Source organism: Gorilla gorilla, chromosome 18, assembly GCF_029281585.2.
Source record: "Gorilla gorilla gorilla isolate KB3781 chromosome 18, NHGRI_mGorGor1-v2.1_pri, whole genome shotgun sequence".
NCBI lineage: Eukaryota > Metazoa > Chordata > Mammalia > Primates > Hominidae > Gorilla > Gorilla gorilla.
Genome location: NC_073242.2, coordinates 114,248,289 through 114,275,765, shown reverse-complemented (window position 1 = coordinate 114,275,765; position 27,477 = coordinate 114,248,289). Strand labels below are relative to the sequence as shown.

Genomic DNA, 27,477 nt, shown 5'->3' with positions numbered 1-27,477 from the left:
TACAATTAAGATGAGATTTTGGGTGGGGACACAGCCAAACCATATCAGATGGGTTGGTTTCATAGGCACAGAATGTTAGGATCTCAACACAAACTTTCAGAAGTTAGCTCTGAGAAGTCTTAGAAAGTAGTAGACTTTTCCAGCCACTTGTCCCAAATCTTCCCAGAGGTAGGCCCAGAGGCATGCAGCATATGTCTTACCTTGGGAGTTATGAGTACAAGTGGTTTTATTTGGAAACAGTGTGCAAAGTGAGGTTGTCTGTGTGAACAATGAAATGTAGGAAGACAGAGAGAGAACAGGGAAAACAGGAAGCCCATATAATAAGTGCTCAGCATATGTTTGAATTCTTAGGTTGATGCACAAGTAATTGTGGTTTTTTGCCATTACTTGCAATGGCAAAAACTACAATTATTTTTGTGCCAACCTATATTTTGATTTAAAAAACAAATATGTATGGCTCTTCCTGTAAATGTAATCATATATGTTTGTATTTCCATAAGTTTGCTTCTATTTTGAGAGTAGTGGCTCTGTCTAAATTCAAATCCTTCCTTATCTAACCCTTGGGGAGAAAACAGTGTGTGGTGGGGCAGAGGTCTGCAGAACTGGGACTCAGAACAGGGTGCCCATACCAGGGACATAGAGAGGGACCTTGGCTAGTGTCCCAGGGAAGCCTGAGGCCCACATTCTGGGAGGATAATCAGGAAGATGGGCCCATCTGAGAGGAGCCACTATTTAGATGTGAGCTAATGAGCAATCTTGAGCATGGACACAAGAGCGGTACAATCTATGGCCCCAAATTCCCTCTAGGTAGCTGTGCATCTGTTGAACCTTCAATAAGCAGCTGTGAGCAAATACGTGCCAGGTCTCTTATGTCATCTGAACAGGACTCTAAATGTACCTTCACCTTTGCTTTAAAACTGAGAGTGAGCCAGGTAACAAACCCGCACGTGTACCTCCTGTTTAAAATAAAAATAGAAAAAAAAAAAAAGCTGTAAGTGAACCAGGAGTCTTCTAAGGTTATCCTTTGTTTTATTTTATCCTTTGTGTTCTCTTTAATATGGTTTTTCAGCACCAGTATTTTACAAATCATTTTTATTGAGTGCTCTATAAGCTGAGAATCTCATTGTTTTTAAACTTAAAATCAGTTTTATTGCTTTGCTAATGGAGATCTTGCCAATTTCATCTCAGAAATCTCTCTCTCTCTCTCTCTCTCTCTTTGTGTGTGTGTGTGTATATATATAGAAAAATGTTAATAGTAAGCCAACAAAAAATCTGGTGGAAAATAAGTTTGCAATAATATAATGCCAGGTTTCCATGTATACTATACTTGATGTAGAACTGATGCAATTACCCACATAATTTGGGCTGAAAAATTATTTTAGAAGAGACAATAATATAAAACTAAACTGTTGTACAAAAATTCAACTTTTTGGTTTTTGTTTCCATTTCACTGACTTTAGAGAAAAGAAAAAAAGGGAAATAATTTATTTTGAGGCCATGTTTAAACATGACAGTTTCATTTTATTCATTCAGTCAATAACCATTTACTGGGACTCTACCCTCTGCCTGGATGGAAATGTGCTAATGTCTATGGTACAGGTGCCTGCTCTTGAAACGCTAATGCTATGGCAGGAACAGATATGTAAGCAGATGTGGGATGGTGTTACAAGCGCAGGAAGAGAGGTGATAATAAAATGCTTGTGGCTTGGGATAATTAGCTGCCTGGGGATAGATCAGAAGGCTTCATGAAGAGATGGCATTTGAGTGTGCTAGAAATGAGAATACCTTGTAGAGAGGATGAAGGTTGTTGTAGGGGGAGGAAGTGGTGTGGCTATTTTGTGAGAAGTTCAAAGACTTTAAAGCAGAAGAATGGCTTTGATACAAAGCAGAGGATGCAGACACACAGGCAGGAGTGGACTTGAGTGAGGAGGCCAGGACTGTCATGGAGGCCATTGCGAGGGCTTCAGGGAAGGCAGGCAGGATGCAAGAGTAAAGGGCTGACTTCAGGAGGCTGAGCAGCCGTGGCAAGGGCCTCAGGGAAGGCAGGCAGGATGCAAGAGTAAAGGGCTGACTTCAGGAGGCTGAGCAGGCTGAGGGGGTGGGAGCCTCACAGAGGAATGGGTCTTGCTTGAGGACTGGGTAGATGGCAATGCCAATATCAAGCTGGGGAAGGGGGACTCCAGTGGGGGACCAGCTAAGAGGCACTTTGGCAGGATGAACTGGTTGAGATGGGCATCACTGACCGTATTTTAATGTCAAAATCAGTTTCTTTCGCATAAAAAAGGAATGAAAATGTTCTGTTTAAGATGGTTGATTTGCCTGATCAATGTAGAAATGTCCTGCTGTCAGGCTTCCACCTGCCCATTCAGCCAGAGACAAGCTCCATGAACTGATGCCAATGTCCAAGGACACCTTTTCTGGCTAATTGGATTTAGCATCCTTGTCCAAGTGGGGGGCTCCATGGCCCATCCATTCCCTAGAAAAATGCTCAGATCACCACCACGGTGGTCATAAGTGCCTTTTCATAGTTTGCCTCAGCACTCATGATCCTGTAATGACATGCTTAGAAGATCAGTCCATGACTCAGTTCAAGTCAGTTCACTTAAACATTTCTTATATGCTTAGGAGTACTGGGAATTGTGCATTCATGATTTCCAACCCTTTAACAACCCAGCAGGCAGATGGCATTATCTTCATTCTGCAGGTGGGGAAATTGAGGCTGAGAGAGTGTAAGTCTCTCGGCTATCGTTGCACAGCTAAGATGCGGAGCTGAACTCATCCCGAGGTGTAGATGGCACTAGGTTCCATTATCTCAATGGACCCAGTGTGCTGCCCCTCCAGTGGCTCTGATCACAGCTCACTATTACCAGATCTTAAGAGTTCTTTTATTGGGCCATTTTGTCAGTGACAAACTGTAGGTAGTATTTTCAACATGACTGATATTTTGCGAGTGCTTGAAGTAAGGAGGAATGATAGCTGGGTCATCAATTTATTTTTCTTCCTCAATTAATATCACAGCTGAGATAAGGGGTGTTAAACTGGCTTGATTGGGTTGCCATCATAACTAACGGCTTCATTTTATCCAAACTAGCATCTTTTAAGTAGAATCACTCTAAATAATCTTACTATACCCCCCTGCAGTCTAGAGCTTGGTTGAGCTATGAAAAGAGAAAGACCACAGGCTGAGGTATCTTTCTGAAGTTCAGTTCAGAGCCCCTCCCACCCTCAGTTTGGGGGCTATAAATTCAGTAGTTCAGTAGTCATCTCACTCTGGGGCTGAATAACAATTTTTTAAAAAAATCAATCTAAGCATATTTTGAACAATATTTTAATTTTGAATCAGCTGGCATTATCGGAACATCTATCTTACAGAGGACTGAAGGAGAAGACAGGCTGGGACATGATATATCTTAGCCTATGAAAAATCATTATCTTAGTCTATTCCATTTTAATTTTACAGCTGTTATGCCTGGTTCTATATCTGTGTGTCTTCTTGGCAACCCACATCACATTTTTCACTGGCAGGCTCAAACATACTTTATATAAGTTGCTAAGTCATGAAAACATGCTGCTGAATTTAGTGGTAATTTGGCTTGTTTTAAAGCCATCACTCCCCTGTTCTTTTAAATGGAAATAGATGGGGAACATGACGCGTTTGATAATCATATAAAGACTTAATACGGGCCCCATAGAGATGGTTTGGGCTGCCAGGTTCAAACTATTTCATATGCCCTGAGCCTTAGGGGGAACTAACAGGGACACCTTTTGTTTTCTTCTTTCTTTAAACCTGGCAGAGTACGAGAGGGCATTTGGGCTTCCTGGAGCAAAATATTTGTCTTCATTGTTTGCAGTCATCATTTAGGTCTTCGGTGAGAGCATAAGAGCCCCATTCAATAACAATCATGGAACAATGAACCCTACACAATTTTCAAGCAAGAGGAGGGGGAAAGATTAGGTTACCAGTAAGAAGGAGGCAGGAAGACCAGTCTCAGAGAATTCTGAGCAGTGAGCGTGGAGTGAGTGAGCCAAGAAGCAGCGGCCAACGATGCCTTTCCTGCCTGTGGCCGTCCCCAGTGGGATTCCAGAACCCTTACGAGAAATCACCTGTGACAGTTTTCAGCCCACATAAGACAGGGCGACTAACATTTGACCTTTCTGGTGATTACCTGTAGGCAGGAGTGGTACTGACACTGGGATTCGGCCAGTGCTAATTGCTACTGCCTTGCTCCACTGCCAGCACATCCCCAAAGGGATTCCATTTTATTGCATTCCCGAATGTTCTCTCTACATCTTGGGTTTTTCCTTAACAGTTATTATTTTTTTCTCCTTTCTTAAGAAAGGGCAGCAATTCTGTGTTCGTTGAAGTCTTCCATAAAAGAGTGCCTGTACTCTGAAGGCACTATTTTGACCTTTCAGAAAATCTGGACCATATAAGGCAAATGACGATATTCATCTCTAAAGATAAAATGCCAGCATTAAAGGTCACACCTTATTAATCTATAGGATTAAAGGCTTTACTCATCAAGTCATTTGGCCACAGCCAGTTTTGATGTAGCAAAACAAAAGCATTTCTGTTTTATTGAAACAATGTTCTTAGGTAATTTACAGCTCATTAAAATTACTTATTTTATTTTTATTTTATTTTTTAGATGGGGTCTCGCTCTGTCACCCAGGCTGGAGTGCAGTGGCGTTAGCTCACTGCAACCTCTGCCTCCCAGGGTCAAGCAATTCTCCTGCCTCAGCCTCCTGAGTAGCTGGGACTACAGGCATGCACAACCACGCCTGGCTAATTTTTGTATTTTTAGTAGAGATGGGGTTTCACCATGTTGGCCAGGCTGGTCTCGAACTACTGACCTTAAGTGATCCACCTGCCTCAGCCTCCCAAAGTGCTGGGATTACAGGCGTGAGCCACTTTGCTGGTTATAGTGCATTAAAATTATTGATAACAGTTTGTAAAATCAAGTTAACCTAAAGCTGCCTTCTTAAATATGCTAAGTTCCGCGTAAAGGTTTCTCTGTACATAGTGAACTATAACCTGAATGGGGGTGTAAACAGACTGTCACCTACTCTCGTGCCAGTCTCTGAGTTTGAGCCAATCAAAGGGCCAACTGTTCAAATAGCGTTCAAATAAGGCAAATGCCGAGTGTAACCAATCCAGCTGTTTTTGTGCCTCATTTCCATTTTCTGTACGTCACTTTCCTTTTTCTGTCCATAAATCTTCTTCCACTACATGCCTGCGCTGGAGTCTCTCTCAGCCTACTTTGGCTTGAGAGGTTGCCCAATTCACCAATTGTTCTTTGCTCAACTGAACTCAGTGAAATCTAATTTAGCCAAGGATTTTCTTTTAAGTTTAAAGAAAGTACCTTGAATATTCTGTTGGTTACAACATGTCTTTTCCTCCTCAAGTCATCTGCAACCTAGGCATTATCAATATTATTATGAAGCACGATTCTAGAAATTATCTAGACTAGCTCTGGGGCCCCAAGCAAATAGGTCCAAAGGGCTCTTTATTTCTGTTAACCTCAGATCAGGTTTTCAGTCCTGCTCTTTTGATATCACTCCATTCTGATCTGACAGTTTGTATCCTCTAAGGGGTATTTAAAGGAAAGTTATCTTTTGCTACCATCTTAAAATTGTTCTAAACTGAGTATGTTGAGCTGTGTGTTGCAAGTTATGATGGTGTCACTTCTGCCCTTTGCAAAGCATGGTAGGGACTGCAGGGAACATGATTTGCTTTGCTTTGTTCCTTATGTAGAACTCTTATCACTCACCTTTCCTGGCAGAATTGGCCCTTCAGCAGACAGGGATTGCCCTTCCTTGGAATAAGATGCTGAGAGTCTGTCTAAATGCTCAGAAGGTACTTGAGAATATGTGAATGGTTACAGGACTAGGTACGTGCTCTCTCTCTGCAGCCATGCATTTTTTGTTAGGTTCTTATTGAAACATAGAAATCTTCATGTATCAAATACACAGTTTGAAGAATTTTCACAATCTGAACACACCCATGTAGTCTAGTACTACCAGATCAAGAAACCCATCCACAAGGTGATCTGCTGGCTAGGATTAATTTCGCCTGGGTTTGAGCTTTATATAAATGCAGTTATTTAGCATGTGTGTTCTTGTTTCAGCCTTCTTTTGCTGCACACTATGTTTGTGAGATTCACCCATGATGTTGTGAATAGTTGCAGTTCATTCACTCATTATTATTGTACAGACTCCATTTTGTGAATGTATCACAATTTATTGTTCAACTTTTGCTGGGCATCTGGATAATTTCCAACTTTGGGCTCTTATGAATAGTGGATATTCTAGCACTCGTGTTTTGGGGAACACATTTCTGTTGGATAGATAATACCTAGGCATGTAATTCCTGGAACATAGGGCATGTGTATGTTCAGCTTTAGTTGATACTATGTTTCCAACGTGGCTGTACCAGTTTACACTTCTACCAGCTGTGTAGGAGAGTTCCAATTATTTCACATCATTGCCAGCAGTGGGTATTTTTCATCTTTTCATTTCAGCCATTTTATAGGTATGCTGCTGTATTGCACTTCATTGTATTTCCTTGATTAATTTGTGTTTTAATTTATATTTGTATAATTTAATGTATACATCTTTATTTAATTAAGTTGAGCATCTTTTCATACATTTGTTAGGATTTGTGTATTTTCTGCTGTGAAGTATTTGTTTAAGTCTCTTATTTATTCTTCTTTGGGTTGTGTCTTTTGCTTACAGATTATAGGATTTCTTTCTTTCTTTTTTTTTTTTTTTTATTGGTTTTGAGACAGGATCTCACTCTGTCCTCCATGCTGGAGTGCAGTGGTGTGATCATGGCTCACTGCAGCCTTGAACTCCTGGGCTCAAGTGATCGTCCTGCCTCAGCCTCCTGTGTAGCTGGGACCACCGGTGTGAGCCACACCACTTGGATAATTTTTTTTATTTTTTGTAAAGATGAGGTCTTGCTTTATTACTCACACTGGTCTCAAACTCCTTGGCTCAAGTGATCTGCCCACCTTGGCTTCCCAAGGTGCTGGGATTATAGGCATGAGCCACTGTACCAGGCCTGTAGCATTTCTTTGTATTATAAATATCTTCTACTCTGTAGGTTACCTTTTTATTTTCTTAACTGTGTCATTTGAAGAATCAAAGCTCTTAATTTTAATGTAATCTATCTTTTTTTTTCTTTTGTGGTTAGTACTTTTGTATCCTAATTACGAAAAGCTTTGCTTACACAAAGGACATATATGTTCTCATATGTTTTTCTCTAAAATATGTATTTTTTCCTTCTATATTTTGATCTGTAATATATCTAGAATTAATTATTGTATATGGTTTAAGAGAGGGGTCAGGACGCATTTTAAAAAATATGTTTATTCAATCAACTTGGCCTTATTTATTGAAAGACCATGCTTTCTCACCTGCACTGCTGTGTTGTGTTTTCCTTGTTAGAATCAGAAACTGGGTATGTGTGGAATTCTTCCTGAATTCTCTATTCTATTGCATTGGTCAGCTTGTTCCCATCTTTGTGCAAATACCATGGTTTCAATTACTATAGTTTTCTAATAGGTGTGGATATATGTATGGTAGTGTAAGTTCTACAACTTATTCTTCAAGATTGCCTTGGCTATTTTTCACTCCTTGTATTTCCATGTAAATTTTATAATCAGCATATCAATTTCTGCCCCCATCCCCATGCTGGGATTGGGACTTTTCATGGTATTGCATTGAATCCCTCAGGTCAGTTTGAAAACAATTGTCATTTCAATACCATTGAGCCTTCCAATCCATGAACATGGTATATCTCTCTGTTAATGTGGGCTTAAATAGGGAGAAAAAAATTATCTTAGGCAGTCATTTGTAGTTTCCATCGTAGAGGACTTGCATATCTTTCTTTAAATTTATACCTTGCTATTTGGTGTTTTTGATGATATTGCAAACAGTATCTTTTAGAATTTTATTTTCCATTTGCTTACTGCTGGGGTATATAAAAGAATTAATTTTGTATACTGATCTTATATCTGATGACCTTTACTAAAATCAGTAATAGATTCTCTGAAAATTCTTTTAGATTATTTTAGGCATATCACTTGTGAATAAAGAGATTTCTTTCTTTTAATTCCTAAGCCTAGTATTTCTTTTGTTTGCCTTCTCGCTCTCGCTGGGACTGAGGTCCCAAAAAAGTTTTTACTATTTCACCATTGAGGAAGATGTTTGCTGTAGCAGCAGCTCCTTCTGTTATTTTTTTTTAAAACTAGACTAAAAAAGTTTCCTAGTTTGCTAAACATTATTTTAAAAAAATCAGAAATCAACATGAAATTTTTTCAAATGCAACTCTTGAGATGATCATATCATTTTTGTGGGATTCATTAATATTTTTGTTAAGAATTTAAAAATTTATGCTCATGAGTGAGCTTGGTCTGCAATTTTAATTTCTTGTAAGATCTTGTCAGGTTTTGGACAAAACCTTGTCTCATAAAAAGAGGGATTAAGTATTTCTTCTATTTCTGTTTCTGGAAGGTTTTGTATAAAATTGTTTTTCTTTCTTAAATATTTGGAAACGTGTAGTAAAGGCATCTGGATCTGTAGTTTTCTTTTTGGAAAGGTTTTCAAGAACTTTTTTTTTCCCATAAGCACTGGGCTACTTAAGATTTTCTTCTTTTCTTTTTCTTTCTTTTTTTTGAGACAGAGTGCAGCTAGGATTACAGGCGTGCACCACCATACCCAGCTAATTTTTGTATTTTTTAGCAGAGAAGGGGCTTTGTCATGTTGGCCAGGCTGGTCTCAAATTCCTGGCCTCAAGTGATCTTCCTGCCTCAGCCTCCAAAGTGCTGGGATTACAGGCATTAGCTACCATGCCCAGCCTCTTTTTAGGTTATTTTTGATAAGTTTTAATTTTGGGGAAACTTGTCCATTATGTCCAAATTGTCAAATATATTGCATAATGTTGTTCACAATATCTTTGTATCTTTTTGATGGCTATAGTCATTTTCCCTTTTTTATTCCCAATATTGGTAATTTGTGTTTTTTTCTTTTTTTGCCCAACAGTTTCGATATGAGCTTACAATTTTATTCGATCTTTTTACAGGACAAACTTTTGGATTTGTTGATTTTCAATTTTTAAAAATTTTTTAGAGACAGAGTCTCGCTCTGTCACCCGGGCTGGAATGCAGTGGTGCGATCTTGGTTCACTGCAACCTCCGCCTCCTGGGTTCAAGCGATTGTCCTGCCTCAGGCTCCCAAGTAACTGAGATTACAGGCACATGCCACTGTATCTGGCTAATCTTTGTACATTTGGTAGAGACAGGGTTTTGCCATGTTGGCCAGGCTGGTCTCGAACTCCTGACCTCAGGTGATTCACCCGCCTCAGCCTCCCAAAATTCTGGGATTACAGGAGTGAGCCACCGTGCCCCGCCTGGATTTGTTGATTTTGTTTTGTATATTTGTTTTCTATTTTCTAGAATTTTCCTCTGAGCACTGCTTTAGTGCATCCCACAAGTTTTGACATTTCATATTTCTATTTTTGTTTTTGATTATGAGTTATTTGGAAGTGTACTGTTTTATGTTCAGTAAAGTTAGGGTGTTTCTGGTTATATTTTGCTACTAATGCTTAGTTTAATTCCATTGTGATTGGAGGATATACTATAAATAATTGCAGTTAAAAACATTTGTTAGACTTTTCTATATGCTCTGCATGCAAACAATTTAGGTAATTTTCCTTGTGAATTTGAAAAGAATGAACTCAGTTGTTGAGTTCAGAGTTCTATATATGTTAGTTGATGAAATTTGTTAATTATTTTGTTCAAATCTTTTACAGCTTTACTCCTTGTTGTTTTTTCTTGAAGCTGATATGAGAGATGTTTTAAGACTCCCACAATGATTGTAGATTTGTCTACTTCTCTTTTTAGTTTTCTCTGCTCTGTATATTTGGAATCTGTGCTGTCCAGTGCATACAGATTTAGGACTGTGATGTCTTTCTTTTTGATTGCTCCCTTCATCATTATGAAATGGCCTCTTTACCTCTTGTCATGTTTCTTGTTTTAAACAGGGGTGTCCAATCTTTTGGCTTCCCTGGGCCACACTGGAAGAAGAATTGTCTTGGGCCACACATACGATACACTAACACTAACAATAGCTGAAGAGCTATAAAAAAAGCACCAAAAAATTTCACAATGTTGTTTAAAGAAAGTTTAAAAATTTGTGTTGGGCCGCATTCAAAGCCATTCTGGGCCACATATGGCCCACAGGCTGTGGGTTGGACAAGCTTGTTTTAAAATATACTTTCATGTGTTTTTAGGAGAGACTGTATTATCAAGGTATATTTTTCTTTTATTTCCACTCTTTCTTTGTTCTTTTATTTAAAGTGTGTCTATTGTATGTAGCATCTAGTTTGCTGATTTTTAAAAATAGTCTGATAATATTACTTGAAATATTTAATCTGTTTACATTTTGCATTTTACTATGGTATAATTAGGTATATACTTACTGTATCACTTTGTTGTTCTATTTGGCCATCTTTTTAATGTTGTTTCCCCCTCCTTTCTTATTTTGGATTAGTCAAATGTATTTCCTTCTATTAATTTGTTAGTTTTACTTTCTTTTATATTCTTTTAGTGATTACCCTAAGGGTTATACAATATAGATACTTGACTTATTAGAGTCTAATACAAAGTATTGCTTTAACTACATCTCCAACGCTGCAGAGACTGTTTTAACTATGTTTATAGCCTCTCACTTTTTCTGTTACTGCTGTCATGCATTTTAGTTCTATAAATATTTTTAACTCCTTATGTCCTTACAATTTTACTTTATTTACTTTTTTACTTTATACATATTTAACTTTCTATTTTTATTTATGTTTCTTATGTTTCTATGCCTCTCTGGTATCATTTTCCCTCTGCCTGAAATATTCTCTTCAATAAAAGGCATAAACCTGCTTGCAACACAATTCCATTTTTTTTTTTTGCCCCAAAAGTCTTTAATTCACCTGATTTTGAAGGGAAAAATTTGAGAACTAAAGAATTCTAGGTTGGTAGGTATCTTTAAAGTGCTCAGAGAAATGTTATTCCATTGCCTTCCACATTCCATTATTTCTATCTAGAAGTCAGCCATGAGTCATATTGCTGCTCATGTGCAGGTAAATGGCTCTTTTATTCTCAGGCTATTTTTAACATTTTCTCTTTGATATTGTTTTTCATCAGTTTGATTTTAGTGTCTGAGGTGTGTTTTTCTTCAAATTTATCCAGCTTGTGGTTTGCTAAACTTTTTGAATTAATAGGGAGAATGTCTTTCATCAGTTTTGGAAAATTCCTGGACATTAAATCTTCAATTTTTTTTTCTGCTCCATTATCACTCTCCTATCCTTCTGTAACTCCAATTCCACACACTAGTCTTTTGGCAGATTTTTTCCCATTCTTTATCCTCATTGTGCTTCCCTTGTGATGTTTGCTATAGATTCATATTCCAGGTTAAAAATCCTGTGTTCTGCTGTTAAGTCTACTTACTGAGTTTTTAATATGATGATACGTATTTCAGTCCTGGAATATCTATCTGATTCCTTCTTAAAGATTTCAGATCTCTTGTGTAATTCTCTCTGCTTGAATCTATCTTTTATTCTGTCTCCTTGAACATACTAATCATGTTTATTTTAATGTTCTTGTGTGCTAATTCAAATATCTGGATCCTCTGTAGTCTGATTTTTCTCTTGATCATCACTTACACATTCTTGCTTCTTTACAGGTCAAGTAATTTTTATAAAATTGTAAATTGGGCACTATTAAACAAAGATTGGAGAGGCTCCAGATGACATATTCTGCTATGAGTTTTTCCCTCTCCTGTATTAGTCAGATGGGATGATGTATTAGTCCATTTTCATGCTGCTGATAAAGACATACCAGAGACTGGGCAATTTAAAAAAGAAAGAGGTTTAATTGAATGTACAGTTTCACATGGCTGGGGAAACCTCACAATCATGGTGGAAGGCAAGGAGGAGCAAGTCCCATCTTACAGGGATGGCAGCAGGCAAAGAGAGAATGAGGAAGACGCAAAAGTGGAAACCCCTGATAAAACCATCAGATCTCGTGAGACTTATTCACTACCATGAGAACAGTATGGGGGAAACTGCCCCCATGATTCAATTATCTCCCACTGGGTCCCTCCCACAACACATGGGAATTATGGGAGTACAATTCAAGATGAGATTTGGGTGGGGACACAGAGCCAAACTGTATCAGATGGAGACTTGCTTCATCAACTTAGTAAGGGCTTGAAAAGGGTCAGGCTGCATTGCAAGTTGAACAAGACTGAGTCAACTTCTGGCTTACTCCTGTTGCTGGGCATGACCCTACTGGGATTTTGATTGAAAGTCTGGAGTATCTTAGCCTGAAAGTCTCCAGGAAATCCAATTCTTCCCTCCAGTGGTTACCATCTTAACTCTCCAGCAATCCCACACCCCATCCTTTAACTCCTTTTACCTTCAAAATCTGGCAAACATCTTAAATGAGAGAATGGCTATGTATTTGAGGAGAGCTTGCTTCCTTTGGTAGGTCTCTGTTTTCTGTGAGACCCAAGGAGATTTCACTCTGTCCTTTAGGGCATTTGTCCACAGAGGAAAAGCAGCCCCTCAAGTTTCCAGTTTGTCACAAAAGCTCCCTGTGAGTCTGACACTCATTTCTAATTTCTTTCCCTCCATCTTAGGCTCTCTGCATGGGCCAAGCCTGACTCTCACCTAGAATCAGAAAATGCACCCAGAGAAAAAAAAGTTTTTCTTTTTGAAATGATTTTTCCCTCTTTGGTATTTTAGTTTATCTAGTTGTCACTGCTTCTGCAGCTCCCTGATTCCTTTACAATTAAGATTTTTTTTATATTATCTGATTTTTATAATTTATCTAGATTTTTCTAGTTTTACAGTGGGGATACTTCCGTACTATATCCTACATGGAAGTTCCTGAAGCCATATATTTTATCAACATGTTTTGGCATAAATTCCCGAGTTACTCTTTGTTTGGAGAAATCAATTTATTTTGGTTTAGCTTTCCTAGTGTTATATGCCAAAAATCCTCATTCTCTCATTCCATCAAATAAATTAAATTTCTATAAAACTAATAAAAACAAATGCTCACTTTGGATAAAGTTGAGAGATCAGTTAGCACTATTTACTCTTTTTTTGAGACGGGGTCTCATTCTGCTGCCCAGGCTAGAGTGCAGTGGTGTGATCTTGGCTCACTGCAGCCTTGACCTACCTGTGTTCACGTGATCCTCCTTCCTCAGCCTCCTGAGTAGCTGGGACTACAAGGCATGTGCCACTGTGCATGACTAATTTTTGTATTCTTTTTGGGGATGGAGTTTTGCCATGTTGCCCAGGATGGTTTTGAACTCCTAGGTTCAGGCAATCTGCCAACCTCAGCCTCCCAAAGTGCTAGGATTACAGGTGTAAGCCACCGTGCTTGGCCTACTAACTTTGATCTAATAGATAGTGTTGGCTTTTCCTGGTTAAACATAATACTAGAGGTAAGTTTTTGGTGAGGCAAAAAGGAGCTTTTAAATAAAAGTTGCTCTGATTTATAAGGGCTTTTTAATTTATGTTCTTTTTGCTGTAAGTCCTTTGGGTCTTGTTTGAGATTATTATTCCTAACGATGATTTTGTATGTTAATGCCAACCTGGTTTCTATTTACCATTACACCTTTGGGGACATTTTAGCTCTCTGGAAACATCTGTGGTACCAGATTTTAAATTTCCGTGTCTGATATTAGCGTTAACAGAGTTAGACAACAAGTGGATTTCAAGCTGTATATTTCTTGGGTCATGGAAGGATCATTCCTGGCTCTATCCTTTCCTTTCTGAAACCCCCACCTGGGTGGGATTAACATGTAGTGAACATTTAATATGGCTTTTGATGGAGAATCTAGAAGGTACAGCACTTCACTCATTTCTCACAACGTTATAAGTAGGAATTATCTTCTTCATTTTGTATACGTAGAAAATGAGACTCACGGTCTGTAAGAAGCTTTCACAGTTACACAGCCAGACAGTTCATACAGGTATATGCTGAACGTTGAGAAAACATAGATGAGACTCAATGAGTCTCAAAGATGAGAAACAGCTGTAAGGTATCATTAGGTCCTGACTACATTGTAAATTATTTCTTCAAAATGAGATAGCTAGTAAGTGGTATGGCGTAAGTTTAGACCAGATTGCTGCTTCCACACAGAAATTTTAAAGACTGTTAAAAATGCAAGAAACTAAAGGTAGAAAAATGCTATCCTAATGATACGACTTTTAGAAAGTCAACTAAATTTGGTGTCTATTTCCTAATCTGCAAATTTTGGTTTTGTTCTTCTTAATATTCGGGACAAGGTATATACGCACACAGTGTCACTTAATTGATTACTGCATACGTGTAAAGAAGGCTCTCGCTTCTGGTAACAATTCAAGTATACTGCATTTCTAGTTTCTTTGGATTTATAATTGCACAAAAAATTTCACAAAGAAATGCCAGCCATGCTACGCTATATTTCATCCATGCTTCATGACATTCTTTGCTGAGAAATTTCTCCACAGATACAGATACTTCTACATACTACAGAACCCTGCCATTGTTACTTTAGCTGATCAATAATGGATACTTTTCATTTTACACAGCATTTTAAACATTCTTGGCTTATTTTCATCCCTGATTCTGTACTTAGTACTCTGTCCAGACCTCTTCCTTATGGAAAGCTTTTCTGTTCTGATAAGTCCCATCTATTCTGCATGGGCAACTCCCTAATCAAAATCTCTCCTTATTCCATTTCTATCTTGCCAGCTTCTTCTGGGACATAGTCTCAACACCCACCCTCCGAAAACAAGAAGGATCAATCCTCTGAAACTCACCCCCTGTTTATGATGATGAAATAGTCATTCCTGATTTCTGGACCAGAAACCTGAATACTGCATTTCTCTAGCTCATGTTCAGTATAAGCTCTTGACAAAGATTTGTTTCTTCCTTTCAGATGTTATCTAGGTTCTTCCTCTCTGGTCCATTTATGTTATGCTTGCGCAGACTCTGACCCCATCAACTAAGATATGCTATGGTTTCTAACACATTTACCCACTGCAGGCTGTCTTTTCCCCAACTAACTTCACTACCTTGGCTTGGTCCTCTCTATTCACTTACCTGTATTTCTGCGGCAGCTGCCTAATGCCTCCCTCCTCACATCTTGCCATCACCGCATCCGTTTTCTATGCTGCTATAGGATGTATCTTTCTTTTTTGTGGAGGGGAGGTATATATTTTTTAGTAGAGATGGGGTTTTGCCATGTTGGCCAGGCTGGTCTTGAACTCCTGGCCTCAAGCGATCTGCCCACCTCAGCCTCCCAAAGTGCTGACATTGCAGGCATGAGCCACTGTGCCTGTGTATCTTGGTAAAACACAATGTTTTTTCTGGGGGCAAGTGAGTGACATTTTCAAGGCCAAAGTCCTTGGCATAGCGTGTGGAGCATTTCATGATTGATTTCATGACTTATTCTATAGGCATGTGAGTGCCTGCTTTAAGTCAGGCACCATGGTAGGTGCTGGGCATTCAGCACAAAACCCAGTTCCAACCTTAGAACAGTCCGGTATCCACACGCTTCTCTGCCCTTATCTTTGCACACAAAGAACCTGCCATGCTAGCTTCCACTAATGCTGACCAACTTCCCAACTTCTCACATCTTTATTCTACTAGAATGCTTTACCTGTTTTTTTTTTTTAAATAGTTAAGTTAAGCACTTGCTACAAGCAAGGTACTGTTCCAAATGCTTTATAGGTAATGACTCCATTAAATCTTGCATTACTTTGCTAGAGTTGCCATAACAAAGTGCCACAAAGGAGTGGCTTACACAACAGAAATCTATTGTCTTACAGTTCTGGAGGCCTGAAGTCCAGATGCCAGGCCTGAGGCATCTGCAGGTTTGGTTCCTGCTGAGGGATGTGAGGAAGGCTCTCCTCCCAGCCTCTCCCCCAGCTGCTGGAAGTTTGCAGGGAATCTTTGGAACTCCTTGACTTGCAGAAGCATCACCCTGATCTCTGCCTTCATTTTATGTGGTGTTCTCCCTGTGTGCATGCCTGTCTTCAAATTCCCCCTTTGATGAAGACATCAATCATATTGGATCAGGGCCCACCTTACTCCAGCATGACCTCATCTTAACTAACCACATCCACAACAAGCCTGCTTCCAAATAAGTTACATGCTATGGAACCAGGGATTAGGACTCCAATACATCAACATTGAGAGGACACAGTTCAGTCATAACAACTGTTAAAGTAAATTAAAATGGAAATTAGGCCTGAAGAACCACTGGGCAGAAAAAGCCAGTTAGGTTTCATAAGTCACCTTAACCTTGCTTGATTTGCAAACATAAGCAAAACTGAACATGAGCTATTTCTTTTTTTTTTTTTGAAATGGAATCTCACTCTGTCACCCCGGCTGGAGTGCAGTGGCACAATCTCAGCTCACTGCAACCTCTGCCTCCTAGGTTCAAGAGATTCTCCTGCCTCAGCCTCCTGAGTACCTGGGACTACATGTGTGTGCCACCATGCCCAGCTCATTTTTGTATCTTTAGTAGAGATGGGGTTTCACCATATTGGCCAGGCTGGTCTCAAACTCCTGGCCTTGTAATCCACCCACCTCAGCCTCCCAAAGTTCTGGGACTACAGGCATGAGCCACCGTGCCCGGCCAACATGAGCTATTTCTTATAAATGACTATGTTAAAGAAAAATGAAACTTAAGGCTAACCAATCAGAAGCTGCCAACTAACTCTTAACACCAGAACTAGCATGCCCTACCTTTAATCAACATATCCTTCATCACGCAGGTGAGATGTCCCCTCTCTCAGGCAGCTCTCCATGACTACCCCCCAGGCTGGACAGGGGCTTCTCTGGGCTTAGGTCCATCACAACAGTTAGGACACTCTACTGTGATCTTCTGTGTACTTGACTAACCTTCCAAATAACTCATGAGCACTCTGAACACTAGGACCATGTATTATTCATCCATGAGTCTCCAGGACCAAGCACAAGATCTGGTCTAGCTCTCAGTTGCTGAACATTGTCTACCTGATATTTCATCGTGTCAGTTTCCTCCTCAAGAAGTTTCAGGGTCTCCTGGTTCCCTGTTCTATCAAATGAATCATCTGGCTTTGAAGATGTGACTTTTCCACATACATCCAAATAGATTCCTACATATGCACTCACAGCAGACATAACAGTTATTTTTTCCTTCTCTTACCTCCCGTGCTGTGCCCCCTTCTAGTTTTGATTCCTCTGCCTTGGATTTCTGGGTAATGCCACTCATCCAAATCCTACCCATCTTTCAAGGCTAACCCCAAGGCTTACCTTTATTTTGAAGCACTCTCTACTTATTGTATGTCACATGGATTGCTTACTTCTTAGACTTGTCTCCTAATGGTTTGTGTGAGTAGGCAGCATATGAGGACCAGGACTGAGAACTCTTAGTTCACCCTTGTTGAGTATAACAATGGGCACCTACAAATATTCATCTTGATATGGAAGGACTCAAAACTGAGTCTTTAGCCATAAACAGCTGGCTTTTAGGAATAATAGGGAGAACAAAACTTCTTGTGTGATTGACACAATACACATTGCAGCTTAACATGTCCCCAAACCAACTGGAATCCCCTCATCTCAGTTAACGGCAAATCCTGTCAGCTCTGCATTCAAAGTATATAGGAACTCTCTTTTTCTCATCCCCTCCTAGTCTCTGGTCCAGGCCACCATCTTGCATAGATTACCATGCACTCTCCTAAGAGGTTGCCCTCCTTCTGCCCTTGTGCCCTACAGTCTGATCTCAAAGGAGCAGAGAACAGTCATGGCACTTTGAACTTTGCCTCCTTTCTGCACGTCAGCTCCATGAGGACAGCTTTCTTTTTGTTTACTGCTGCGCCCCCAGCATCTAATCAGGGGCTGGCATATGGGTAGTGCATTACCATCTTTTGAACGAACAGCAATTGCTTTGTGGTTGTGCAGCCGCTAACTGAGTGTACCTGATGCCTTTCCTTGGCAGCGTGTCATAATAGATAAAAGCTACAAGAACAATTCAATGGTCAGGGTCAGTGATGTCCTCTGGGACTTACTTTCAACTTGTATTAAGTCCAAGAGCCTCTTTGCAAATGAGAGCGTGACACCAAGACAAAGCACATCAACGTGCTTTCTAACCTCCATGCCTGCCCAAGATGGGACAGGGTGAGTTCACTGCTCTGACCTCTCACCAGACATTATTCACTTTCCAAAAAGATCCGAGGATTCTGGGACTTGGAGATATTACTGAACTCAACATGTGTATATTTAAACATTTACTTTGCTGTTCCCACACACTTACATTCTTCCCAAGAACACCCCTGGGTGTATCAGAAGAAATTTAAAAATGTAAAAGTATATTTGTAGCAGAAAAGTATACCCTTGATGGTCTTTGTCAAGTACTCACCACTGTCAATTGCCAGGAAGAGAGCAGTGTACACGCTGTTGTCGACAAATGGGGACTCACGGTCCAGCACAGCTGTGGTGTCAACAGTCCCATTGATGGGATTAATATTCAGCCAACCTGCTGGGTCCTTGTAAACAGAATACCTGAAAAAAATCCCCACAATGTCAGACTCTGCATTCAAAGTAGATTCAAGAAACATTTACAGAGTGCAGGGCATGAGCTCCTATGCTACGTGCTGGATCCTAGGTAACAAAAATCCAAAACCATCATTTCTGTTACAGTTGCTCATTCACAAAGTCAAGAGGCCACTGACTCTGGGTCTGCTTTGTGTTAAGCACTTTGCATGTGTGCCTCCTTTATTCCTCTTGACACTCCTAGGAGGAAGATGTTCTTGCCATCTGCCCAGCTCTCACAGAAGCAAAGCAGAATTCACAGCCCAAATCCTGAGTCCACGTCCAGTCTTGTTTCTTTCACACCTGAGAAGTATCTCGTATGTGGACTAGGGGGAGAAGTGCTGTTGTGAAGGTACAAGCAGGGCACATCAATGCTTGGAGGAAGAACTCACTACCTCTGATCCAGGGCAATATTGGGCACCTCACAGAGAATGCAGCATCCAAACCAAGACAGGAGGAATAGATAGGATGTCATCAGAGAGTGAGAGGACAGACAAACCAGGAAGAGAGGATATGAGTTAACAAATTGTATTAGTCCATCTTCACACTGTTGATAAAGACATACTCAAGACTGAGTGATTTACAAAAGAAAGAGTTTTAATAGACTCACAGTTCCATGTGGCTAAGGAGGCCTCACAATCATGGCGGAAGGTGAAAGGCATGTCTTACATGGTGGCAGATGAGAGAGTGAAACCAAGCAAAATGGGTTTCCCTTTATAAAACCATCATATCTCATGGGACTTATTCACTATCACGAGAACAGCATGGGAAAGACTCGCCCCTATGATTCCATTACCTCCCACAGGGTCCCTCCCATAATATGTGGGAATTCAAGATGAGATTTGGGTGGGGACACAGCCAAACTATTACAGATAGAAAACAGACATTCATTAGGATGTAGGTTACACGAGGGCAAGAAATTTGTTCACTGCTGTGACACCAGCTGCTTGAACACTGCTTAGCCCATATGTGACACTCAATAAATATTTGTTGAATAAACGGATATTTAGGGACTAGAAAGTAGAGGGTTGTGTTTGAAACAGTTTCTTTAAGGGAACTAAAAGTTAATGAGTTTTGAGAAACAGATTAGACAAGATTATAGAGAACCTGAACTACTGTTTTAAGGGGTTTTGACTCTGGATAATGGGAAACCATCCAAGATTTTAAAATGTTACTTGTTTTGAGGTTGCTCTTTTGAGATTTAAACAATATAGATGCATAGAGTAAGAAATAATAGTCTTATCTATCAGGGAGACTCAACTGGGCATGACTCAGCTTTCTTTGATTTGGGTGGCTTGGATAATGTGCCACTTGCAGACCTAAGCCAGAAAGATGCTGTTGGCAGTTTGCTGCCATTTCCTACCGATCTTTGATGTATATCCCCATGAAGAGACATGGGAATCTTTACATTGGTAAAGATGCATGAAGTTGATTTCCTCTGCCTTCTATGGCCAGGTTTGGGTCTAAGGATGTTTAAGACCTGATTTAACCAACAGGATTGAAAATCTCCAACTGAAGGGCTTGGAGCAAATTACCCCTGAGTCTTCACGGGAAAAAGATATCTACCTCCTAATCCTGGAACTTGGGAATGTTACTTTATAGAGCAAAGACTTTGCAGAGCTGAGTTAAGGTTTTTGAGATGAGATTATTTTGGGTTATCTTGGGGGTTGTTTGGGGGTTGCTAAATGCAATCACAAGTGTCCTCAGGGGGAGGCAGAGGAGATTTGAGACACAGAAAAGGAGAAGACCACATGACTGTGGAGGCAGAGATTGGAGTGATGCGGCCACAAACCAAGGAATGCTGCAGCCACCAGAAGTGGGGAGTGGCAGGAAGGATCCTCCCCTAGACCTCTAGATGGAGCGTGGCCCTGCCAACATCTTGGTTTTGACTCAGTTAGACTGATTTTAGACTTCTGGCCTCCAGAACTGTGGGAGAATAAATTTCTAGCCTCCATGTTTGCAATACTTTGTTACCGTGGCATTACTAATTTATTATAGTAGGTATAATATCCCCACTTACAGATGAGGACTCTGAGGCACAAACCAACAGCTACGCAAATCGTAGAGTCAGGACGTGGGCCCAGGTGGTCTGACCTTGGAGCTGCGACCCTGAACCCACACTCAAAACTGCTGCTTCCCAGCTAACTTAGTGACTCAGGGTGGGTGGTCAGCAGGTATGTTTCATCTGAAGGATCTTACTTCGAAGAAGATACTGAACTCTGAGAAAAGGTGGCCTCTGAGGATAGGGTTAGGTTGAATCGAAGTGTGGTGGGTGGGATTGTTCAGATGTAGGTGGAAGCAAGAGGGATGCCTCCTGTGTGGCCAAGGAGAAGAAGAACTGCCCTTGTCCATGTCTTAAAGGTCATCTTGGGGGCTGCAATGGGATTGTTACCTGGGGGAGGCTGTGGTCACTGAAGAAGGGATGGTCAACTTGGGTTGTTGAGAAGGGGAGCCAGGGAATAAGAAATTGCTGGCTGACAAAGGGAATGGGCGTCTATGCAGTCACCACAAGCCTCATGGCGACCCAGGACAGACAGCAATTCACCTACCACCCTTGCCTGGCCACCATCCAGAGCCCCTCCGAGTGTTCCCAGCCTCTCCTGGAGTCTCAGAACCAACCATCTGGAGGTCTTTGGGCTTCCAGTCGGCACTGACAGATGCTCTGATGCAGCGCTGTTGTAAATTTAATTCACACAGAGGCAGTCTGGGTTGGTATCGATCCTTTTTGTGTTGGGGTCGTGTGAACTGACCTGAGAATCAAATCAAGTTTTTGTCCTGCAAAGTGGATGTACCCGACCCCCAAACTGCAGAAGGATGCCAGGAGAGGCTCCTGCTGATGCTTCCTGGAAGGCGTCTGGCCTGTTCTTTCCTAAAACAGCCTCGGGGTGCAGCCTCCATTTAATATTAATAGTAACACAGCTGCAGCAGCATCGAGCCTTACATTGCGCCGGCTGGACACCGCTCCAGGAGCTTCCAGCATCTATGCCTTCAGGCCTCACACCAGCCCTGGGAGGTTGATAATATTATTCCTCCCCTTTTACAGATGAGGAACTGAGAGGCCTAGAGATATGTGAACTTTGCCAAGATCATTGGCTAATATGGGGCATGGTTGGGATTTGCAGGCTGGATCTCTGGTGCCAAGGCCTGCTGTCACCCTCTGCTGCTTCCCCCCAGCCGTTCACATCGCCAGCATCACATGAGTGTTAGAGTCATGGACTCTGGAGAGGAAAGGACCTGGGTTCTAACAGTGAGCCTGGCAAGCTATTTCTCTGTGTTTCTGCTTCCTCCTCTGTGACTCGGGGACAGGCCCAGTGGTGTTGTGGGGTAGCTGTGAGGGCAAACTGAAGCTGACACAAAGGGCTTGGTCTTGTGCAGGGCGCCCTCGGGGGAGCCATTGCAGAGTCAGGCTATGGGTACGTTAATGGCTCACTGGGGTCATGGCCCTGTGTGTCCTCCCTGATGTGACTCACACCGTCCCCTGGAATGTTTCAGAAACATCCGACTCAGCAGAGCCTAGGGGAACAATGTTTTGATGCTGCAACTGTGACAGGGGACAGATGGGGAGAACGGATGAGGCCAACGCAGGGCTTCCACATGCCCTTGCTGCTGCAGTGATCCTTTCACTATTTTGTGAAAACAGAAGCGATGAATTACTCATGAGAATGAACTGCTTTAAAAACACCAGCCTTTCATTTAAAGAGTCATTTATGCTTCCACCTGGCAAATTTTTACTGTTTCAAGATCCCACTCATACGTCTCCTCTCGTTCACCCAGTGTGACTTTCCCAGTAGAATTAATCACCTCACTAGGTCTGTGCGAGGCACATGCACTGGTAAAAATGCCTTTGGGAGCCTAACACGGGCCCCGACGGCTCGGCCATCTCCACCAAACTCTAAGCTCCTTGGTGTCAGGATAGGTAAAAGTTGGTCAATAGACACACAGAATGCTTCCTTGGGCCCAGCTTGGTGCTAAACCCTTTAAGAGCATCACTACATTTATTTTTGTGACTCATGACAACCTGATGAAGTGGGTATCGTCCTTGTTTTAAAGTTGAGGTAACCAAGAATCATAAAGGCTTAGCAACTTGTCAAAAGCGGCCCAGTTAATAAGAGACAGCTGGAATGTAGCACCAGCGTGCTGGATTCCAGGGGCCGGGCTTCTCGATACACAGTGTTTTTCATGCCTAAGGCTGGGGTGGTCTGCCCTGCACCCCCAGGGCCGAGTAGAGTGCCTGGATGTAGACGGTGCCCAGTAAAGGTTTATTACATCTTTTCTCCTTCTGCTGGAACAATCATAGGGATGGAAAAAGCAAAAAAAAAAAAAAAAAAAAAAAAAAAGAGAAAAAGGCAACTCATCAGGTAGCAAGTTTCCTGTTGATCCAGGAGTGATTGGTAGTGGTTCAACATATTTTAAATAATGAAAGTTTTAAACGAACCACATTCTATTCCCTGATTACTCAACTCAGTTTAGAAGATAAATAAAAACTGAATTAAATAAATTTTGCTTTCATGTTTGGCATACAAGCAATGCTCTTTGATGCTCCCTCTGTCATTCCTTTTTTGTCTCATGATGCCATAATTTTGCTGTACAATTAGCATGTTTGCTTGTTTCTTGTCAAAGAAGCAGTTGTATTCAATAAAATGCTTAGAGACATGAACTTGGAGGCAGTCCTCAGAAACAATACTCAGCACGGTTAGGCCTGCCTGCGCCACATTTCCAGGGAAAGCCAGGGTTTGGATGATTTTACAGGACAATGTCTCACTCTTTTTCCTCCTTAAAAAAATAATCAAGTATCCAGAGCTGTGCTATTTAACTGAGTTTTCACAGGACTCTTTCTGCTCCCCTCTGTTTGCTTATTTTATTTTATTTTTTGAGATGGAGTCTTGCTCTGTCGCCCAGGCTGGAGTGCGGTGGCAGCGATCTCAGCCCACTGCAACCTCTGCCTCCTGGGTTCAAATAATTCTCCTGCCTCAGCCTCCCAAATACCTGGAATTATAGGCACCTGCCACCATGCCTGGCTAAATTTTCTATTTTTAGTAGAGCGGGGGTTTCACCATGTTGGCCAGCCTGGTCTCGAACTCCTGACCTCAAGCGATCCACCTGCTTTGGCCTCCCAAAGTGCTGGGATTACAGGCATGAGCCACCGCACCTGGCCAGTTTGCTTATTTTATTTGGTGCCTCCTCCCATGGGAGACCTCAAGGAGGTGTGCCTGCCCCACAGATGCCCTGGAAGGCCAGCTTGCTGCTCCTACTCAGAACCACACCTGCAGACAGAGGATGACAGAGGGACACTCATTTGCTGAGCACCCATATAACATGAACTAAGAGCTGGGTGGAGACAATGAACAGTAGAGCCATCGTTCCCGATATGGAGGGAGAACAGCTCAAGACCATGGAACAGCCTGCTCTCCCGCTTCCTGGCTTCCGTGCGCTTTTGTCCAATCAGCCTTTTTGACCAATTGGTCAGGCACGCTATGTAAATTTCTGACATTTTCAAAGCTGTCTTTTTAATAAACCTTTCAGTGTAAAAATACTAGCGTGCAAGATGTTTTCAATGCTTCTAGGCCTGAAAAATGCATACGCCTTATTAAATTGGAATTTCCGGGCAATTTATCTGTAATGTGAACTTTGCTTGTTACAGGAAAAAAAAATCAAATTAAAAACTGAGCTCATTTCAGCCTGTAATGTAGCTTCACAGAAGCTGCTCTGAGTGCTTGCCAAGCCTCGGCCTCTTCTGGGTGTCGGTGTTGGGAGACGCAAGGCAAACTGATTAACAGAATTCGAGTCGCAGGCAGAGCAGTGGGGGTGACTGGGGCCTGCGCCACCCTGGAAGGCGGGCTCACTCTCAGCAGGGCCCCCTCGGAGCAGGGAAGAAAGCTTCCAGGCAAGTGGCCAGGGCCAGCTGTTGACCTGGAAGGACTTCCAGAGCCAAGGGCTGCCAGCCTCTGCCCTCAGGGGCTCAAGTATAGGTGGGAAGGTGAAAGAGATCAAAGGTTTGACAAGTCCCTTCTGCAGGCTTCTTGGGGTCACTCGCTTTCTGTGAGGTAGGGCAGCAGTCCCCAACCTCTTTGGCACCATGGACTGGTTTCGTGGAAGACAATTTTTCCACGAACAGGTGGGGGATGGCTTGGAGATGAAACTGTTCCTCCTCAGTTCAGGCATTAGATTCTCATAAGGAGCGTGCAGCCTAGGTCCCTTGTGTGTGCAGTTCACAATAGGATTTGTGCTCCAATAACAATCTGATGTTGTGGCCCAGGGGTTGGGGCCATCCGTGGCCCAGGGGTTGGGGACCCCTGATGTAGGCGACCCATGTTTGTGCAGCATAGTTGCCAACATTACATGACTTAGCATAGCTTTCCTTTCAGTTTAGACTTAAAAATGTCATGAAGTAATATTGGGCAATTAGTGCACAATAGCCAAATGGATCAGTGCAATATAACAGAGCACTAGACATGGCACAGATTATATACATATCAAATTTATATATAGGGAGATTATAGATATAGTAATACATGGAAGATGCATCTATCTCTATATATGGCACATATATACACATATATATACACACACACACATATATATATATATACACACACACATATATATATAGTAGGATAGGAAAGACTATGAGAAACGTAGAAAATAAAAACTACGAAAGGAGAGGAGATAGAGGGTATTTTTATATTCCTGCTGAAGGATACAAACAACCCTGTAAAACTGTAGGAAAGAAGGGAAACAGTAGGGGAATACTTCACACCCTATTTAATTTCAGTCCACTGGACCCCGTATTTATTATTAAAAGCAGAACCAGAAAGACACAGAACTCCCAACTGAAGGAAATACACTATCTTAAAATAGCTCATGTAGCTATGGCCCTGAGTGTAAAGTAAAGGGCATATTTCAAATCTTCTGACAAAATGTATAGATAAAATTGAATGGCTAGTGAATTCCAGAATCCTGGATTAGTTAGACAGTCACAGCCCATCACAGTCCAGGGTACGGTTCTCTTCCTCTCCCAGGAAACCAGAGCCAAAGAAAGCAGTCTCAGTAAACAGAAAGGACTGCCATGGTCTCTAGGGCCCTAGAGGATCCATCTGGACCTGCCTGACTTTCTACCTGCATTTTCTATCTCTTTCCTCAGCCTTCCTAAGTTACAGACTCACTGGCCTTTCTTTAATTCCTTGAAATTAGCAAATTTCCCAGGGATGGGGATGCCACAACCAGCAGATGTGGACAAGAAGAGCTGTCCAGTGAGTGACCTGGGCAGGGCCTCTTGGGGTTGGGAGGATGGGATACTTCTTCCCTTGCCTTTCATGGAGGTATGACCTTCTGTGACTCCATAACAGCTGAGACCAGGGCAGGAGCTCTTGACATCTCCAGTCCCTTCCCTGGATTCCCTTCCCAGGCATCCCAGAGCCCCTGGTGAAATCCTGTGGACGTCTGCATGAGGCTCTAGCACATGACAATTCTGACTGGCATATGGCAGCTGGCATCTTCTGATGGCACATGGACCAAAACTTTGCTTTTTACAGACATTCTGATCCCTACCATGACAACAAGTAATACATATCATGCCCAAGAGAATCATCACCTTCCACACATGCAGTGGACCGAGGTAGCTGTGGTGTGGGTCCACTTTCTTTGGTCATTGTAGGAGGTAGGTGGTAAGATGACTAGGGATCGTCTTTTGTGTAGACCACTGCAATGCACCTGATTCTTTGCTTCTCTTCTGCTTGCTACAGTCCATTCTCCAAAGAGCAGCCAGTGTTATATCACAGAGTGTGAATCTCCAGCTTAAAACCCTCCAATGACTTCCCATGGGGTATAGAATAAGGTCCAAACTCTTAACCATGGTCTCTAAGGTCCTAGAGGATCCATCTGGACCTGCCTGACTTTCTACCTGCATTTTCTACCTCTTTCCTCAGCCTCCCTAAGTTACAGACTCGCTGGCCTTCCTTTCATTCCTTGAAATTAGTAAATTATTTCTGGTCTCAACACCTTTCTACTTGCCTCATCGGATAAGTCTTAGATTTTCTCATGTGTGTCATGCTTTGAAGGATCTCAGCTCCAACACTGAGGCCTCTGTGTTCCCTAGAGAAGCCACTCTGGATGGTCTCTCTAAAGTCTGCCTCCTTCCCTGGCCAGCTCTACAACTTAGAATGTGAGCTCCTAGGGGCAGTGACCTCATCTATCTTACTTAACCCTTCATACCTAGAATCTAGAAGAGTGGCCAGCACACACTGAGTAGGTAGGTACTCAGTTGTTGAATGCATGCATGAGGGAATGAATGAGAGTAGAAACCTTCTTTAACATGCATTGGTTGACCCACGTGCTGGGTGACCCAGAATTCTAAAGGCACTTCATCCTAAAGTGCTCATTCATCCCTCCCCCATAGGCAGGTCTCTCAGAAGAGCCACCTGTCTCTCTTGTCCCAGCCAAACTCCCACTTCTATGCTGCTCCAGACATTCCCATCCCTTTAGTTGCCTTGGATCTGACACATGCTGTCAACGGGGGCTTAGTTAGGTGGGTTTGTGTGCTGGGGGTCCCGAAGACCACTCCCAGGTTCAGTGATTTGCCAGGAAGGCCCACAGAACACAGCATATTGTCATATTCAATGGTTAAAACTTATCACAGGGAAAATATGCAGGGAAAACAGCACAGAAAAAAGGTACATGGGGCAACATCCCGGGGAAACCAGGTACCAGCTTGCAGGAGTCTGCTCCCAGTGGGGTCACACCGGACGTGCTTAATTCCAGGAGCAAGTTGTGACAACATATGTGAAATGTTCTCCATCAGGGAAGCTCACCAAAGACTCAACACCCAGGGTTTTTTATTGGGGGCTGG

General features: G+C 41.8%; 2 protein-coding genes across 5 annotated transcripts in view; one reads left to right on the top strand and one right to left on the bottom strand.

The window, feature by feature from the left end:
* Positions 1-27,477, bottom strand: part of CDH13 (cadherin 13) — a 1,164,256-nt gene that overhangs the window by 29,802 nt on the left and 1,106,977 nt on the right. For all 3 annotated transcript variants that reach the window (XM_004058060.5, XM_063700359.1, XM_004058064.5), the window contains one exon: positions 18,460-18,602. In XM_004058060.5, coding sequence (XP_004058108.3) covers positions 18,460-18,602 — 143 coding nt within the window. The remainder of the gene's footprint in view (positions 1-18,459; positions 18,603-27,477) is intronic.
* The window catches only part of LOC134757521 (uncharacterized), a 45,558-nt gene that overhangs the window by 6,181 nt on the left and 11,900 nt on the right, over positions 1-27,477 (top strand). The gene's annotated exons all lie outside the window — the stretch shown is intronic.